Consider the following 18,460-nt stretch of genomic DNA (forward strand, 5'->3'; position numbering starts at 1 on the left):
AAACCCAAACATCCAACAACGCCCGACTTCTCCAACAAGGCTCCCCATGTGTTGATGCCCCACGGAAAAGTGCTTAGTTCTTAAAAATGATAACAGTTGGAGTTCCTGTCATGGTGCTGCAGTTAATGAATCCGACCAAGAACCATGAGGTTGAGGGTTCCATCCCTGCCCTTGCTCAGTGGGTTAAGGATCTGGCGTTCACTTGAGCTGTGGTGTAGGTTGCAGACGAGGCACGGATCCCGCGTTGCTGTGGCTCTGGTGTAGGCTGGTGGCTACAGCTCCGATTAGATCCCTAGCCTGGGAACCTCCATGTGCCACGGGAGCGGCCCAAGAAATAGCAAAAAGACCAAAAAAAAAAAAAAGAAAAAAAAGAAGATAACAGTTAGGGGGTGGTAGGATTCTCTAGCGACGGTGGGAACTCTGGGGCACAAACACTCTGAAGTTTGTTCATTTCAAGACCAGCCGCGGGAGAAGCTGATGCCAGGGCAGGAGCACCGGTGGAGCCTTTAAGGGAGAACCACTGAGGCCACTACTGAGGACGAGGATCTTGGCTTCAGGGAGCAGAGCATGTGGTGACGCAGGTGGGGGGGGGGCAAACTACAGGGGTGGGGGGTAGCTCGCTAGTGGCTGCCTCACTCTTCCTCTTTCTTCTCCTCCTCCTTCTCCTCGGGGATCTCCACCGACAGGATCTGCTCATCGGGATCCGGCCCCGGGCTCACGTGGATCCGCACCGAGTGCTCCTCCGGCCCGGCGCGCCCTCCTTGTCTCCCTCCGGCCTCCCCTGGGAGGCGGGTGATGGAGAGCGCGGGGCAGGGGGCTCCGGGGGCGCAGGCTGCTCTGGGGCGGCCGAGCCCTCCTCTCTGGGCTGCTCTGGGGCAGCTGAGCCTCCCTCTCCGGCAGCATCTTCTAAGCTCTTGGCCTGAAATTCGGAAAGAGCGACTGGTGAGGCAGAGGGTGCTTGGAGGGGGGCTCGGACACTTCCCGGTTCCCCCCCTTCTGGATCCCTGAAGAGGAAGAGAGCGCTCAGTGGTGAAGTCCCATAGCTGGAGGGTTGGGTGGAGCTGTATCAGGATTATTGGGTAGAAACAATATCTTAAGGAGAACCTGAAGGATTAAAGTCTCGGTTGGATTTGGTGGAGGGTCTTTGGGATGTTTTAGGTCTCTGTAGAGTTGCCGGGCTAGAAGCCAGAGTGGAGCTGCTGGCTCAACAGAAGAGGTCCATCACTGGTCACTGAGCTATAGAGGGAGGAAAGACTATGACCAGGAGGGGGCGCCACCAAGGCCTCTGCAAAGCTCAGCGCCACCCGTCCTGCCGGTTACCAGGGCTGGGGCTCCCAGGTGCATGAGAAAAACTCTAAGCAAAGAAGGGAAAAGCTGATGAAGGCAGGAGCAGCTTTGGCCTGGCTCCTTTTCTGGAAGGACTCAAAGGTTGAGACCCCCAGTGGAAGAAGGGGCTGGGTACCACCGGCCTTAGGCTGAGCTGAGCCCCTGTGTTTGGGGACTTGGTGGGTACCTCCAGCTTCCAGCCTGCAGGGTTCCCATGGATGGGGTCCCTATGGATTTGATTAGGAACTGGATGAAAACCCAAGCCTTTGTGGATAGCTACCCACAGCCCCTCCTGCTCTGTCTGACTCCATCTCGGCCTGGGAGGAACCTGGGGAGGGAGCAGCCTCCAGGGGAGGAACCTGGATGGTCCCTGGAAAGTTTAAAGTGAGAGAAATCGGTGCACTTATGAGGAATAGTGACCCCTTGAAATCTGCTCAAATCAGAGGTGCTGAAGGAGGGCATTGGGACAGGGGGAGCCAAGATGCTCCTAGAACCCAAGGCAGCTCTGGGGACAGCTGCTCCCTCTGTCTCGGGGTTTCTACATGGTTTGTGCACCTGTCCCCTGCTCTCCTGTCCACTCTCAACTCTGACCACACACTTCCAGGGCAGGAGGTCCAGGTGGTGCCCATCATGGGATCTTCTGGAAGCATCCTGCTGTGAAGGGAGCCAGAAGGATCACAGGAAGGTTGGTCCAAGGCTTCGCCATGTTTCACATGCTTTTATAAAAGTATCCTGCTTCATCTCTGCCACCCATGTGGCAGCCACGAGTAATCCGGCTCCCAGGACCTGGAGGAGCTTCCCCCAGACACAGGGGCTGGTGGTGACAGAGCCAGGATTTGGACCTGGGTCTTTAGACGGCTGTTTAAGAATTCCTGCAAGCTGCCTTTCTGCCCAGGTTGTTCTAAAACTGCCTTTGATGAGAACACACATGCAGATGTAACTCAGGTCTCCAAGCCACTTAGAAGCAGCAAGCCCCATTTCAGATGAAACCTTTCACTGTACTGAGAACGCTCTTGTTGTTCAAGGCCACTCAGCCCCGCACACCGGCCAGCACTAAAGACCCCAACTTGCCAGCTTTACCCTGCCCTTGGCAGTTGGTGAACCAATCACATCTGTCCTTAATCTGGGGCCACTGGTGGCTGTATCTGAAAAATGTCTTGGAACCCCGGGTGACTAGTGTCACTCTCCAGATTCCTTCTGCCAAATGACCTCTGGATTCGTCTCCTAGACTCTAACCCCAGCCTGGAATTTTTTTTTTTTTTTTTTTTTTTTTTTTCTTTTTAGGGCTGCACCCGCAGCACATAGAAGTTCCCAGCTAGGGGCCACATTGGAACTGTAGCTGCCAATTGCCACAGCCACAGCAAAACGGGATCTGGGTCATATCTGTGACCTATACCCAACTCACGGCAACACTGGGTCCTTAACCCACTGAGCGAGGCCAGGGATCAAACCTGCATCCTCATGGATACTAGTTGGGTTCATTACTGCTGAGCCACAACGGGAATTCCCCCAGCATGGACTGAGACCGAGTCCACGGGGCTCCTTTGAATTCTGTCATGCCAACCACCAGCCCCTCTCTGCCACTGAGATCCTGCCTCACCCCACCCTCCTTTCCCAGCAGCCTCCCTAAAGGACAGTCATGAGCAGTCATAATTAGTGCAATCATTCTAATTGGCATTCTTGGCATTAGTCACAGAAAAACATCCCAGAACTAATTTTAAAATTCCCTTTAGATTTTATGGAGGCGGGGACTATTGGCACTGTGCCTGTTGCCTTGGTTTTTCAAACCTTTTAAATTGTCACAGACACAACATTGAGTATGACAACATCACTGTCATCTCCAGACAGACAGTCCCTGCCCACACCCAGGACTCCTACCTCTGTAGCAGCACCCTATGGGGGAGCAACCCCAACCCTCGGTCCAGCCAGCGCCCCCTCCCCCCTCCAGAGTGCCACATTAAGTGGCTGCAGTACTGACATATGACCTGATTCTGTCCAATGACTGTGAGTGCTGGGACTTTTTGCTGGAACTACTGGGAAAAAAGAACTTTCTTTCTGTCTGTCTGTCTGTCTGTCTGTCCGTCTCTCTCTCTCTCTCTTTTCTTTCTTTCTCTCCTTCTTTCTTCCACCTGGGGCATACAGAGCTCCTGGACCAGGGATCAGATCCAAGCCACAGCTGCAACCTAAGCCACAGCTGCGGCAGCACCAGAACCTTAACCCACTGTGCTGGGCCAGGGATTGAACCTGGCTCTCAGTGCTCACAAAACACCACTGATCCTGTTTTGCCACAGTGGGAACTCCAAGAAGAACTTTCATTTCTGTGGGAGTTGCTCAGCCAGGAGAATGTAATCTTGGGGGGGTGTCATCTTAAATTCTTGGGGGCCTGCCTGGGAGTGGAGCCATCCCCAGGGGAAGCAGAGATAACAGTATGCCAGAACCCATCTTGTTGGCATCATCTGAATTTTTAGATCCAGGCTTGCCTGAACTTTTCAATGACTTGTCCCAAGAAATTCCCAATTGTTTCAAGCTAATTTGAGCTGTCACTGTCACTTGCAATCCTGTTGCTTGCAACCAAATGATCCTGACCATGCGAAGAAGGATGAGTATTCCCTAAAATTGAATGTGGGGACCCCTAGGCCTTCTTGCGGGCCTGTGGTTGAAATAGACCTGGTAGCTGGGTCTGCAGCCGCATTACCTGTTCCAGCTGCTGCTGCTGTCTTGCAGCAGCCTCCAGCGCAGCCAGCTCCTTCAGTCGGGCCCTGAGGTGGGCAAGCTTGCCGCCTTTGGCCCCCTTGGCGCCGCCCAGCTTGCCTGCTGCGGCCAGGGCGGCGTTGAAGAGCTTGGGGGTGCCCGCCCGCGGAGGAAGGATGAGCACGCTCTTCTCCTTGGGCTTGTTGTTATTTCTCAGCATTCGCCTGCAAGAAAGCAAAGTCCAATGGTATCACCAGCGAGCTCTGGGAGAAAAGAAAGCCTCCTTTGCCAGAGCCCTTTCATGGAGTTGTGTGATGGTGGTCATTTTGGCTAACAGGTTTTTGGTTTTTGTTTTTGTCTCTTTAGGGTCGCACTTGCAGTATATGGAAGTTCCCAGGCTAAGGGTCGAATTGGAGCTACAGCTGCCGGCCTACACCACAGCCACAGCAACGCCGGATCCAAGCCATGTCTGGGACCTACACCACAGCTCACAGCAACACCAGATCCTTAACCCACTGAGCAGGGCCAGGGATCAAACCCACATCCTCATGGATACTAGTTGAGGTCGTTACTGCTGAGCCACGAAGGGAACTCCTTGACTAACAGTTCTTGAGCTCCTTTTCTGAGCCCAGGCATTAGATCTCACTGAACGATCAGAACAACCACAATGATGTGGGTTTTCACTGCCTTAAGTTACAGATGAGGCTCAGAGAGGTTGAGTGAATTTTCTGAGGTCACACAGGAAATGATGCAGGATGCTTTGATATATGGAATCAGAAATAGGATGCCCAGAAGACAAAGAGCCCAAGCTTTTGCTTCTCCTTTTGCTTCACTGTCATTTCACCATCGTCATCACCAGTGTCAACACTAAGTGTCTGTACAGGTCGGGCCCTGGGCTCAGTCGTTCACAGGCAGGCATTCTTTGGTGACCCCAGTGATCCCCCTTCCTGGTGTTCACACTTCTGTGCGACCCCCTCCCCTGAAGGTGGTGGGACATGTGACTTGCTTCCACCAATGGATGCCAGGGTGATCAAATGTCACTTTTGTGACTGTGTCCCATAGGAACGTGGCCTCTGTCTTGCAAGGAGACACTCTCCCTTGCTGGTTTTGATGAAGCAAGTGGCCACGTTGGGAGAGGCCTACATGGCAAGATCTGAGGGCAGCCACTGGCCAAAGACTAGCTGGGAACAGAGGCCCCCAGTCCCAAAGCCCCAAGGAACTAAATTCCGCCAACAACCACGGGACCTCGCAGGCAGATTTTTCCCCAGTCGAGACTTGAAATGAGACCCAGCTCTGGCCACACCTTGATTACTGCCTTGTAGGGGACCCGCCTAAGCCGGCCCCAGACATCTGACCCATAGAAACTCTGAGATAATAAACATTTGTGGGGTTTTTTGTTTGTTTTTAGGGCCACACCCATGACATAAGGAGGTTCTCAGCCTAGGGGATGAATCAGAGGTGTAGCTGCCAGCCTACACCACAGCCATAGCCATGCCAGATCCAAGGTGCATCTGTGACCTACACCACAGTTCATGGCAATGCCAGATCCTTAACCCACTGGGTGAGGCCAGGGGTCAAACCTGAATCCTCTTGGAAAGTAGTCAAATTTGTTTCTGATGAGCCACGACAGGAACTCCAACATTTGTGGTTTTAATCTACTCAATCGGAGGTAACATTGTTATGCAGGATGTTGACAGATACCCACTCTGTCCTTCAGTGTCACGGTCATCCTAGCAGGTAGGTCCTATTATCCTCCCTCATTTCAAATGAGGGTGTGGAATTCCAGTGGGGCTGAGTAACTTTCCCGAGGCCACACAGCTAGGAAGTGGCAGAACTAGAATTCGACCCCACACCTTGGATCCCAGCACCCCAGGACTTAGCGATTACAAAGCAGTGTCATGGTCATTATATTCTTAGACGCTGACAATACTCTGACCTGGAAAGGGCTGGGATTATTGTCCCTGGAAGAGATGGGGAAACTGAGGCTCAGAGGGGAGGGGTTGTAGGAAGGGGTAAGACAGAATCATAACCCAGATCTAAGTGCAATCTACCACCCTGCTTCTCTAAATGAGGAGAGAATTTTCCATCAAAGAGAGCCCCAGCCTTGTGTAAGGAATTGTTCACACAACAAACATGCCATGAGTGGTTTGGCACAGAACAAATGAGTTTTGCCTGCAATCTAGCGGGTCTAGACTACTAATTGGCAAATTCATTCATCAGGGTTCAGGCAAAACTTGTTTGTTTAAAAATGAGGCCATTACCGGCTGCTTATCTAATCAGAGGCAATGGATTGAAATTGTGCATATTGATATTAACTGCCCAAGACTTGCATTTTCTAGCAGGGCCTCCCCCAGGAGACCCCAAACATGACAATTCATCCGAGGCCTTTTACAGGCCGGCACTGTCACCTGTGTTCTTTGAATCCATAATTCACAGCACGGAGGTCAGCAAGAAGCTCTGCGTGGTTACTCCAGTGACACGAAGGATCCTGGCTGATTGCTAATGGCTGTCTCTGTTTTGAAACACTGAGCTGGCTTGTGGGACAGTGCCCGATTAAGGACATTTATCCTCATTTTCAGTTGGCACGCGTCTCACTCTAATTACTGTGTAATTCACGCCGGAGAGCTGAGCATCTCAATGCTTTGGGGCCTCAGATCCCCCATCGGCAAAGTGGGGAGTTGGACAGAAGCCCACGTGTGGCTCTCCCCCAGTCTGACAGCCCTAGGCCCTATGGTTCTTGGCCCCACCTCTCCTCCGATGGGCAGAGCTCCTTTGGGACACCCCGCTTCTCCCTTCAGCTTGTCTGTCCAGAGAGCCAGCCTCTCTGAAAACCTGAGCCACAGCCCCCTCTCCCCGCTCCGGCTGCCTCACGCCAGCATAAACGGGCATCCTGGCTGACTTGCCAAACCTATACCTAACCCAGCCAGAGGAATGGCAGGCGAGAATTCTATCACTGCACCACCCATGCCAGCCAGAGGAACAGGCTGGCAGCTCTGAGCGTGGCTTTTCTGAGCCGTGCTCCTCTGGCAGGGGGCGAGCGGGAGCGGGGGGAAGCTGGTACTCCGTCTCAGACATCAACAGTCAGTTCTCTTTATCTGTGGACATCAAGTTCTAGAAAGTCCTTGTAGACACTGAATGAGTGACTACTGAACCATCACTACCGGGGAAATCCAGGGTTCAGTGACCACGAGCCTCTCGACACAATATTTTCATCCGCTAATCACTACCTAACTTTGTCTTATGTGTGTTTCTGTTTAAAGACATCTTATGTAATATATATCATTGATTCATTTACAATGAACGCTTGGGGAGTTCCCATTGTGGTTCAGCGGGTTACAAACCCCACTAGAATCCATGAGGATGCGGGTGCCATCCCTGGCCTTGATCAGTAGATTAAGGATCCGGTGTTACCATGAGCTGGGGCGTTGGTCTTAGATGTGGCTCGGATCTAGTGTTGCAGTGGCTGTGGTATAGGCTGGCCTGGGAACCATAGGTGGGCCCGTAGCCTGGGAACTTCCATGTGCCATAGGTGCAGCCCTAAAAAGCAAAACAAAACAAAACAAAAAACAAGGAACACTCGGCTAACTCAGGCCTGTATATGGCAACACACATTTCAGCAATACATCTGGGGCCATTTTAACAGGAAAATCACCAAAAATGACAAAAATGTGAAAAATGTAGCACCTAGGGAGCCACAGAACGATAGTTGTTCGCAATATGAGGCGAAACAAGAGGGCAGAGCATCGCCCTCTTCGGCTTTAGCAGGAACGTGCCATTCGGGTGACTCAAATTTTTTGCCGCTATGTGCATGGCTGTGAATGTCCATGTAGGCCCTTGAGTCCTGATTTGGGGTTATAAAAAATTTTCGCTATTTCAGTGAGTAGGTGAATTGCAAATATAGAATCCGTGAATAATGAGGATTGACCGTAGGTCCCTGTCCCTCAGGAGGATAGGGGGGGTGGGCAGACTTTGTGGAGAAGCTCAGGTAGACCAGCTGTTCCAGGGACTTGAAGCTTCTCCAAGAGCAGCCAGGTAAGATGAGTTATGGGGCAGCTTCCTTCCCAGTGCCTTATATGTATTATGATCTAAGGCCAACACGGCATCCACTCACCTGGGAGCTGCCAAAGAGATCCCGTAAAAACCTGAGTCACCGTTAAGTCAGTCCTCAGTGTAAAACCTTGCATAGCTTCCATCTCTCTCGGAGCAAAAGCCAAAACCACTGCAAGAGCTCACCTACAAGGTCCTACCCAATCTCCCTCCTCCAATTCTTCCATCCCACATCAAGTTCCTTTTCTTGCTGGTCTGCATGTAACACTGAGTCTGTGCCTCCCCAGGGCCCTTGCACATGCTGTTCCCTCTTTCTAGAATGCTTTTCCCTGCAGGCAGTTCCCCAGCTCACTCCCTCACTCTGTGCAGGTCTCAGCTAACGTGCCACCTCCTCAGAATGGCTTTTCCTGACCAACTTATCTTGCACAGCTCCCTCCATCACCTCTGTCTCCTCATGGGGCTTTATGCATCCTTCTGGCCTTTATCCCCAGCTGACACATCACAGACATCCACTTCTCTAGGGTTGGTCTCTCCGACTAGAATGCAAGCTTTGTTTGGTCCCTGCTGTGTCCCCAGGGCCCTGAGCTATATGCTTAATGAAGTATGGTGCTTCTGAACAGGTGCTAGTGAGTTTGTTCTCTTTATCACGACCACTCTCTGTGCAGTTTATTTACGGTGACTGAAGTGGAAAATGGGAATAGGTGATAAAAGGCAAGAGAGGAAATGCCAGAGAGGGGGACTAAAGAGGTTTTACCCCATGGGAAAATTATAGAGAGAATGTAATGGATAAAGAGGAACAAATATTAACATGTCCTGAGCTCTCCTGTGTGCCAGGCCCCCTGCTGGCAACACTGGCATCCACCCCTGATCGACGCTGCTTACTTTGTTGTCCTGCAACAGGGTAATTACCTTTATTTTACAGTAGAGACACTGAGCTGGAAAAGTAGGATAAATTTTCCAAGGTCACACAGCCAGGACTGCACATGGGCAGATTTGAGCCCTATCAGCCTCCCAAGCCTATTGTGCATTTCCTCCCACATCAAGCTGACTCTCTCACTCAATTAAAAACTCTGATCTTGGAGTTCCCTGGTAGCCTAGTGGTTAGGGACTCAGCACTGTCACTGCGGTGGCTCAAGTTATTGCTGTGGCTCAGGTTCAGTCTCTGGCCCAGGAACTTCTGCATGCTGTGGGCGCGGCCACAATTTTTTAAAAAAATGTTTTTAATTAAAATGAAACCTGATCTTGCAACATGGATGGAACTAGAGACTCTCATACTAAGTAAGTCAGAAAGAGAAAGACAAGTATCATATGATATCACTTATACCTGGAATCTAATATATGGCATAAATGAACCTTTCCACAGAAAAGAAATGCATGGACTTGGAGAACAGACTTGTGGTTGTAAGGGGGAGGGGGAGGGAATGGGATGGACAGGGAGTCTGGGGTTAAGAGATGCAAACTATTGCCTTTGGAATAGATAAGCAATGAAATCCTGCTGTATAACACAGGGAACTATATCTAGTCATTTGTGATGGAGCATGACGGAAGATAATGTGAGAAAAAGAATATATGTATGTATGTATGTATGACACGGTCACGTTGCTGTACAGTAGAAAATTGACAGAACACTGTAAACCAACTATAATGGGGAAAAAAATCATTTAAAAAAACCAAATAAACCTGATCTTAAGGGTTTGAAAGCAAAAACCTGCTTTTCTTAAAAAAAAAAAAAAAAAAAAAAAAGACCGCAGTTCCCGTCGTGGCACAGTGGTTAACGAATCCGAGTAGGAACCATGAGGTTGAGGGTTCGGTCCCTGCCCTTGCTCAGTGGGTTAACGATCCGGCGTTGCCGTGAGCTGTGGTGTAGGTTACAGACGCGGCTCGGATCTCGCGTTGCTGTGGCTCTGGCGTAGGCCAGAGACTACAGCTCCGATTGGACCCCTAGCCTGGGAACCTCCATATGCCACGGGAGTGGCCCAAGAAATAGCAAAAAGACAAAAAAAAAAAAAAAAGACCCACTCCCTAGCAATACAAAATACAGATGCACGAGATTATTCATTACAGCACTATTTATAACTGCAATTTTTTTTTCTCTGCTTTTTAGGGCTGCACCCGTGGCATATGGAGGTTCCCAGGCTAGGGGTCCAATCGGAGCTACAGCTGCCAGCTTACATACACCACAGCCACAGCAACGCCAGATCCAAGCCGCGTCTTCAACCTACACCACAGCTCGCAGCAACACCCGATCCTTAACCCACTGAGCAAAGCCAGGGATCGAACCTGCAACCTTATGGTTCCCGGTCGGATTCACTTCCACTGCACCATGACGGGAACTCCTATAATTGCAAAATATTGGAAGTAACCTAATGCCATTCATAGGAATGCTTGGCAGTTGTCAAAAGGAATGAGGAAACTGTCTGGACTGATAAAGAATGTGTTTCGGGATTTATCGTCATGTGAAAAAAAATCAAGTGCAAAAGCAGCCTACCTTTTGTGTAAGACAGAAAGGGAAATAACATATTCACAAATCTGCCTATTTTTGCAAAAGCAAACACGAGAGAACAAAGCAGAAATTAATGGGATTGGGACTCCTGTGGCGGGTCGTGTGGAACAGGGTGGGGGGTTGGTGGGTTCGATCCGGCGTGAGCTGTGGTGTAGTTGCAGACGGTCGGATCCTGCATTGTGTGCTTGGGTGGCTACAGTGCGATTCAACCTAGCTAAATAGCGGGACCCCAAAAAAAAAAAAAAAAAAAAAAAAAAAAAAAAAAAAAAAAAAAAAAAAAAAAAAAAAAAAAAAATGGATTGGACCTATGGGGGGTGGCAAGGTGGGGAGTTGGGGTGCTTCTCGGAAGGACCTGTTTTGTAGCTTTGTGCCATGTTGATGTTCTACATACTCAAAACCCCCAAAATCAGTAAGGATCAGACTGGGGGAACCCTAAAATGGAATGCAAACTGAAACCCATGACCCCAGCTATATTTCAAATAAACAGATCCACCCCATAAAGGGAGGAAAAGAGAGAACCAATCCAGATGATTTTAAACACAACACCTACATCGTAGATACACAGGCTAACGACAGAAAGAGCTGCTCTCTGCTGAGAAGGCTTCCTTCCTTCTTCCCTCCCTCCCTTTTTCTTCTTCTTTTCCTTCTCCTTCATTTTTTCTTTTTAGGGCCATACCCATGGCATATGGAAGTTCCCAGGCTAGGGGTCTAATTGGAGTTGCAGCCACCAGCCTACGCTACAGTCACAGCAACGCCAGATCCGAGCCACATCTCTGACCTACACCACAGATCCTGCCAATGCCAGGTCCTTAATCCACTGAGCAGACCAGGGATCACACCCCATCCTCATGGATCCCAGTCGGGTTCTTAATCTGCTGAGCCACAAAGGGAAATCCAGGAGCCTTTCTGCTTTCCAGTAGCATGGGGTAGGAATCCCAGTGCTACTTTCTCTCCATGGTAGGACTGAGCACATGAATAAATGTAATGAGGATAAAGGGAGTCAAATTTTTCAGTGTTGGAAAAGGAATTTACAAATATGGAAAGAGATTAGAATGAACTCTGTGATGCTGGATCAAAACTATTAGATAGGCATTCTCTTCGTGGCTCAGGGGTTAACGAGCCCAATTAGGATCCATGAGGATGTGGTTTCAATCCCTGGCCTCGCTCAGTGGGTTAAGGATCCGGTGTTGCTGTGAGCTGTGGTGTAGGTTGCAATTCGGATTCAACCCCTAGCCTGGGAACTTCCATATGCCACAGGTGTGGCCCTAAAATACAAAAAAAAAAAAAAAAAAAAAGTTAGATACAAACAAAGATAGAGACACAGACAAAAATGGTTGTTGATATATATGCATATGTATGTACATGTATGTGTTTATATTTGCATTTATATATACAGGTGTATATGTGCGTATATTTCCAAGCTCTGCCATGCATGGAGGCCCAGTGGCAATGAGAGCCTTAGTACTCAGATCTTGGTTTCAAAAACCATTCTCCCCTAAAAGGAATCAAGCCTCCTTGGAGAAATAGCCATTTCCAGGGATGCAGCAAGTAAAGTACAAGGTGAGTCCAGGGCATCTTATTGTGCTTAGAAGCAGGACGGGCTAAACTGTGATGGGAGCATAACAAAAAGAGCACGGCCAGCAGCCTGAAGAGGTGCCAGAGGCCAATGCGGAGTAATGTGAGCATTAGAATAATGATTGTAGCAGGCTATTCATGGACTAAAGCAAATCCATATAGTTATAAATGGATAAATGAATAAACACACAAACAGGAAAGAAAAGAAAGCTCTTCCTTGGAGTTCCCGTTGTGGCTCAGCAGGTTAAGAAACCAACTAGCATCCATGAGGATGTGAGTTCAATCCCTGGCCTCGCCTAGTGGGTTAAGGATGTGGTGTTGCCACAGGCTGCAGCGTAGGTCACAGATGCAACTTGGATCTGGCATTGCTATGGCTGCAGCATAGGCTGGCAGCTACAGCTCCAATTGGACCCCTAGCCGGGAATGTCCATACGCCTGGTGTGGCTCAAGAAAGAAAGAACGAAAGAAAAAGAAAAAAGCTCTTTCTTACAGTAGAATGCAAGCTCACAAATGTAGAAAGCATGATGAATTAGAAAATTATCATTATGCAACCATCACGGCAGTCATAGCAGGGAACCCTCAATGGAGGCTGAACCCAGGGAGTGCAAGTGAGATGGGGAACAGGAAATCTACGTGGTCTCAACATGAGTCCCCGCTCTTTACTCATTCATTTCAAAGAGAAAAACAGTAGTCTTAGAGTGCAGAAACTTTACAGGAGTTCCCTGGTGGCCTAGAGGTTAGGATGTGTTGCTTTCACCACTGCAGCCTAGGTTCGAGCCCTGATCTGGGACCTGAGAGCCCACGTCAAGCCGCTGCACACGATGGCAAAGAAAATGCAGGAACTTGAATCAAGGGAAGGAGTGAAAATCACCAGTAGAGGAAGAAAGCTGATTCGTGTGGCTTACATCACTCCTAAGTCACTCCTGCCTCAAATGTGGAACCTGAAGGTAACGACGAGCAAATGCCAGATCAACCTAAATGGAGGGACAGTCTACAAAATAACTGGCCTGCTCTCTGCAGAGAAGTCAAAATCATTAAAGACAGGAGAAGCTGAGAACCTCGATCCCAAATCAAAGGAGACTATACATCACACAACGGCGGATCCAGGAACGGAAAGGAAGAAAAGCTGGAAAAGACACTAGTGGGATAATTAATAAAATTTGACTGTGCATTAGGGATGAGATAAGAGTACTGTTTCAGTATTGAATTTCCTGATTATGAGGAGGGCGCTATGGTCATGTGAGAGTCAGTCTTTAAGAAATGGACACTGGAGTTCCTGTTGTGGCTCAGTGGTTAAGGAATCTGACTAGGAACCATGAGGTTGTGGTTGACCCTTGGCCTTGTTCAGTGGGTTAAGAATCCAGCGTTGCGGGAGCTGTGGAGTAGGTTGCAGATGCGGCTCAGATCCTGCATTGCAGTGGCTCTGGTGTAGGCTGGTGGCTACAGCTCCAATTAGACCCCTAGCCTGGGAACCTCCATATGCCGCGGGAGTGGCTCTAGAAAAGACAAAAAAAAAAGAAAAGAAAAGAAATGGACACTAAAGTATATATGAATTTCTTTCAGTTGAAAAAAACAAAACAAAACAAAAACGTACCTGGCCTTCTTCCGGAGCAACTTCTGAGATTCCGGATAATGCACCAAAATTTCATTCAGGTCCTTCTTATCCAGAATGAAGAGGTTGGTGAAGCCGTGGGCCACCACGTTAGCCGTGCGCCGGTTCCCGCCCCCAACAGCCAGCAAGCTGGGGCAGAGAAGGGAGGGAGGTGAGACCCTTCAGAGGCTGCACTTTTGATCACACGAGCATCTTCATATCACCCCTGCCTGGACCGCGCAGAAGCGAGCTCGGCCCACCTTGCCTGTGTCAGCAGGTGCTAGGGCTCCTCCCCAGCAGTTTCATCAGAGCCACTAAAGGGCCCTTAAGGACATAGTCCCACCCACTGGCCACCCCCCCTTCCCCAGCCTTGCCCAGGGCCCCCCATTTCGCCCTGCTCTGACCTTATTTCTCCAAACACAGATCCAGCTTTTAGCGTCACCAACACAGACTTCCCATCGGGCCGCCCAGGACCTGCACCTGCCCCGCCTGGATGATGTACATCTCCCGGCCTATCTCCCCCTGAAACAGAGACAAGTGTTCAAAGCGGCCACAGAGGCAGCAGGGCTGGGCCCAGAGGGGCTGGGGTCCGGCCCTCCCACTGACATAGCATGTGGGGTGGGGACAGTCATTTCCCCTCCGGGCCTCAGTGTCCCTCTCTGTGCATGGGGGAGAGTGACCACCCCCAGGATTATGGTGGGGACTGAGCGGCGTGATGGAAAGGAACGTGCTAGATAAGCTAGGAGGCACAGGTGTCCTGTATGCGGCTAATGCCCAGTGACACACACCCAGGGAGGCCTGGGGCACATGGAAAAGCTCACAGCGGTTCACACAGTCAGCCGACCTCTGAGCCTCCCCCGCATCCTACAGGAGCCCGGAGACATCTGTTAACTGAAATAGGAATGATACCAACTTGAAGGAGAGTAGCCCGTACTTTTCTGCGCCAGGCGCTGTTCTAAGTGCTTAATGTGACCGAGCTGCTTAATTCTCAACCGCCTCGGATGAAGGCGCTCTTTGCCCCAGGTCACAAACACTGCCAAGGCAGAGCTGGGACTTGAACCCAGGCTGTCTGGTTCCAGAGCTCATGGTTCTCGTGGCGGTTGTGAATTGAATTGCGTCCCCCACCCCTGCCCCCACCAAAGTCACCTGCCGAAATCCTAAGCCCCAGCTCCTCGGGATGTGACCTTCTTTGGAAAGAGGGACATTGCAGATGTAAATGGTTAAATGAGGAGGAGGTCATGCTGGAGGTGGGGGAGCCCCTAATCCGACATGACTGCTGTCCTTATAAAGGGACATTCGGGCACAGGGACGGGCACAGAGGGAAGACGACGTGAAAGATACAGGGAGTGGACCGTCATCTACAAGCCAAGGCGAGCAGCTGGGGCAGATCTCTGCTCACTGTCCTCAGAAGACACCTGCACTCGGGTCCTGAACCTCTGGCCTCCAGAACTGCGACACAACGCATTTCTGTCACTCAGGCCATTCCATTTGCCTGCTTTGTCACGGCAGCCCTGGTCTTAATCCCAAATTAAACAGAATGAATGAATGAATAGCTTGCTTCAGACTGCAATCAGAAATACCTAGTCTGGAGTTCCCGTCGTGGCTCAGTGGTTAACGAATCCGACTAGGAACCATGCGGTTGTGAGTTCAATCCCTGGCATTGCTCAGTGGGTTAAGGATCCAGCGTTGCCGTGAGCTGTGGTGTAGATTGCAGATATGGCTCGGATCTGGTGTTGCTCTGATTAGACCCCTAGCCTGGGAACCTCCATATGCCGCAGGTGCAGCTCTAGAAAAGACAAAAAAAAAAAAAAAAAAAGGAGAGAAAAAAATACCTAGTCTGCCAGCACCTCCCAATCCCTTTTTTTTTTTTTTTTTCTAATTTTTCTGGGTCACATGCACGGCAAATGGAAGTTTTCAGGCCAGGGATCAAACCCAAGACAGAGCTGCAACCTATACCACAGCTGCAGCAACATCACAGCATAACTTAACCCACTGCACAGGGCCAGGGATCAAACCGATGACTCCAGAGAGACAAGCCAGATCCTTAAGCCACTGTGCTACAGAGGGAACTCCCAGCATCTTCCAATCCTCATGCCCTCACAGGCCCTTGCATCTTAAAGAAAGTCGATTCCCGTCGTGGCGCAGTGTTAACGAATCTCACTAGAACCATGAGGTGCGGTTGATCCCTGCCTGCTCAGTGGTTAATGATCCGCATTGCCGCGGGTGTGGGGTCGAGCGGCTCGGATCCTCATTGCTGTGCTCTGCATAGGCTGGCAGCTATAGCTCCGATTCGACCTTAGCCTGGGAACTCCATATGCCGCGAGAGCGGCCCACATAATAGCAAAAGACAAAAAAAAAAAAAAAGGGAGAAAGATCAAGGACAGGTAAGTGGCTCACGCTTTTGGTTCATTTGACAAACGTTTCCTGGGCATCTCACACATGCACAGCCTTCTTAACAAAAAGAAAGTTTCGTTTCCCTGTTTCAGTGTCTTTTTTTTTTTTTTTTTTTTTTTTTGGTCTTTTTGCCTTTTCTAGGGCCGCTTCCACAGCAAATGGAGGTTCCAAGGCTAGGGGTTGAAATGGAGCTGCAGCTGCCGGCCTACGCCAGAGCCACAGCAATGCCAGATCTAAACCAAGTCTGCAGTCTGCGACCTACACCACAGCTCACGGCAACACCGGATCCTTAACCCACTGAGCAAGGCCAGGGATCAAACCTGCAACCTCATGGTTCCTAGTCAGATTCGTGAACCACTGCGCCACGACGGAACTCCCAGTGTCTAATTTGATGCAGGGCCAAATGTGAGGGGTCTAAAGAGCGCACCTTCATCTCACTAGCCAGCCCAGGGAAGGTCCTGGGGGTGGCCTGTGGGTGTCTCAGTGAGACTGTGACAGAGCAAAACCCGTCAGCAGAGGGCGCCGTTCACACACAATTGCCAAGGGCTCACTTCAGCCTCCCCTGCAAACTCCGCAGCACCTGCTCCACTTTCCTTCCTCTGAAGTGAAGTCTGCATTGCCAACAGGGATACTAGCAACAGCAAGGGCACCAGTTCTGTGCCAGCTACAGTGCCAACTCTGCATGCACATCTTTTTCAGTTCTCATGATCACCCCCATGAGGGAGGTACTATTGATTTCCCTACTTTACCCATGAGAAGAGTCACACTCAGAAAGGGCAAGCCACTTTCCCAAGGCTGCACAGCTAGGAAATGGCTCCAACATCAGACAAATAACTCTATTGCTCCCAACCCTCTCTAGGCCTCGAAGGCTGTAGCTTTAAATTCTCAGCCACCTGCAGCTCCCTTGCCTCCCTTCCCCAAGCTCTCTGCTTCCAGAAACTTCACTATTGCACAGGACACAACTTGGAGCCAGGGCCCTCCTGGGGCTAGGGGTTCCTGAGTCTTACAGGGGGGTGCTGGGCCAATATTTTCACCCCTGTACACAAGCTAAGCCTTATTAACAGTTCTGAACTCTGGTTCCTGTTCCTCTGTCCTGACCCCTCACTCATCAAGTGACCACGGTCTCATCTCGAATCCCAAAGAATGGGAGCAGAAGGGGCCGAAGACACTGTCGGCCCTGGGAATAAACCCCGGCGTGTCCCAGGATCAGGTAGGTGATGTAAGGGAGAGAAGGGGGTCTGAGGGGCAGTGGGGCGGGGCCATGGCATCAGGAGAACACGATGTCCCCTCGGGGCCAGCCCCTCTCCACTCCAGCTGACGCTTCCTATTTGGGAAAGTGGGGCTCAGTGTTAGCTGATTTTCTGTTTTCAGCCAGAAATCTGGATTCTTTTTTTCTTTTGTTAGGGCCACACCTGCAGCATATAGAGGTTCCCAGGCTAGGGGTCAAAGTGGAGCTGCAGCTGCCTGTCTACACCACAGCCACAGCAACGCGAGATCTGAGCCACATTTGTGGCCTACGGCACAGCTCACAGCAACACTGGATCCTTAACCCACTGAGCAGGGCCAGAGAGCGAACTTGTATCCTCTAGTCGGATTCTTAACCGGTGAGCCAGAACTCCAGAGATCTGAATTTTTATGTGAAATCTTTCTTTTTTTTCTTTTTTTCTGGTCACACCCATGGCATGTAGAAACTCCCATGCCAGGAGGCCAGAAATTGAACCAGTGCCATGGCAGAGGCCCAAGCTGCTGCAGTGACAATGCCAGCTCCTTAACCTGCTGCACTACAGGAGGACTCTGACACCTTCCAATTTTTAAAGATTGGAGACTAATTCAAAAATTATTTTAGTTTAGGCCCCCCCCCAAAAAATCCCATAAATCCCATGGTTGGCTCTTGCACAGGGACCATCAGTTTGTAACCTCTGACCTATCCCACCCCTTCTCTAGCCCCATTTTCCTGATGGGAAAACCAAGACCCTAGAAGCAGTTCCATCTACACAGTCACGATCCTGCCCCTCTTTGGGCTCCTTACTTTCTTTTTGTTTTTACAGCCGCTCCTGCAGCATATGGGAGATCCCAAGCTAGAGGTCAAATCGAGCTGCAGCTGAGGCCTACGCCGCAACCACAGCCACACTGTATCTGAGCTGCATCTTCGACTTAGGCTGCAGCTTGTAGCACCATCAGATCCTTAACCCACTGAGCGAGGCCAGGGATCGAACCTGCATCCTCACGGACACTATGTTGGGTTCTTTTTTTCAATTTATTACTCATGAATTTTATTATATTTGTAGTTGTACAATGATCAATTGTATAGCATTTCCATCCCAAACCCCCAG

At 50.2% G+C, this 18,460-nt stretch overlaps 1 protein-coding gene across 1 annotated transcript in view; it reads right to left on the reverse strand.

The window, feature by feature from the left end:
* The window catches only part of CNGB1 (cyclic nucleotide gated channel beta 1), a 113,097-nt gene continuing 94,967 nt past the window's right edge, over positions 331-18,460 (reverse strand). The window contains 6 exon segments of the mRNA XM_021097533.1: positions 331-754; positions 757-919; positions 4,022-4,241; positions 13,737-13,883; positions 14,138-14,198; positions 14,201-14,255. Coding sequence (XP_020953192.1) covers positions 633-754; positions 757-919; positions 4,022-4,241; positions 13,737-13,883; positions 14,138-14,198; positions 14,201-14,255 — 768 coding nt within the window. The 3' untranslated portion in view covers positions 331-632.

The sequence above is a fragment of the Sus scrofa genome, chromosome 6 (genome assembly GCF_000003025.6).
Source record: "Sus scrofa isolate TJ Tabasco breed Duroc chromosome 6, Sscrofa11.1, whole genome shotgun sequence".
In the NCBI taxonomy this organism is placed as follows: domain Eukaryota; kingdom Metazoa; phylum Chordata; class Mammalia; order Artiodactyla; family Suidae; genus Sus; species Sus scrofa.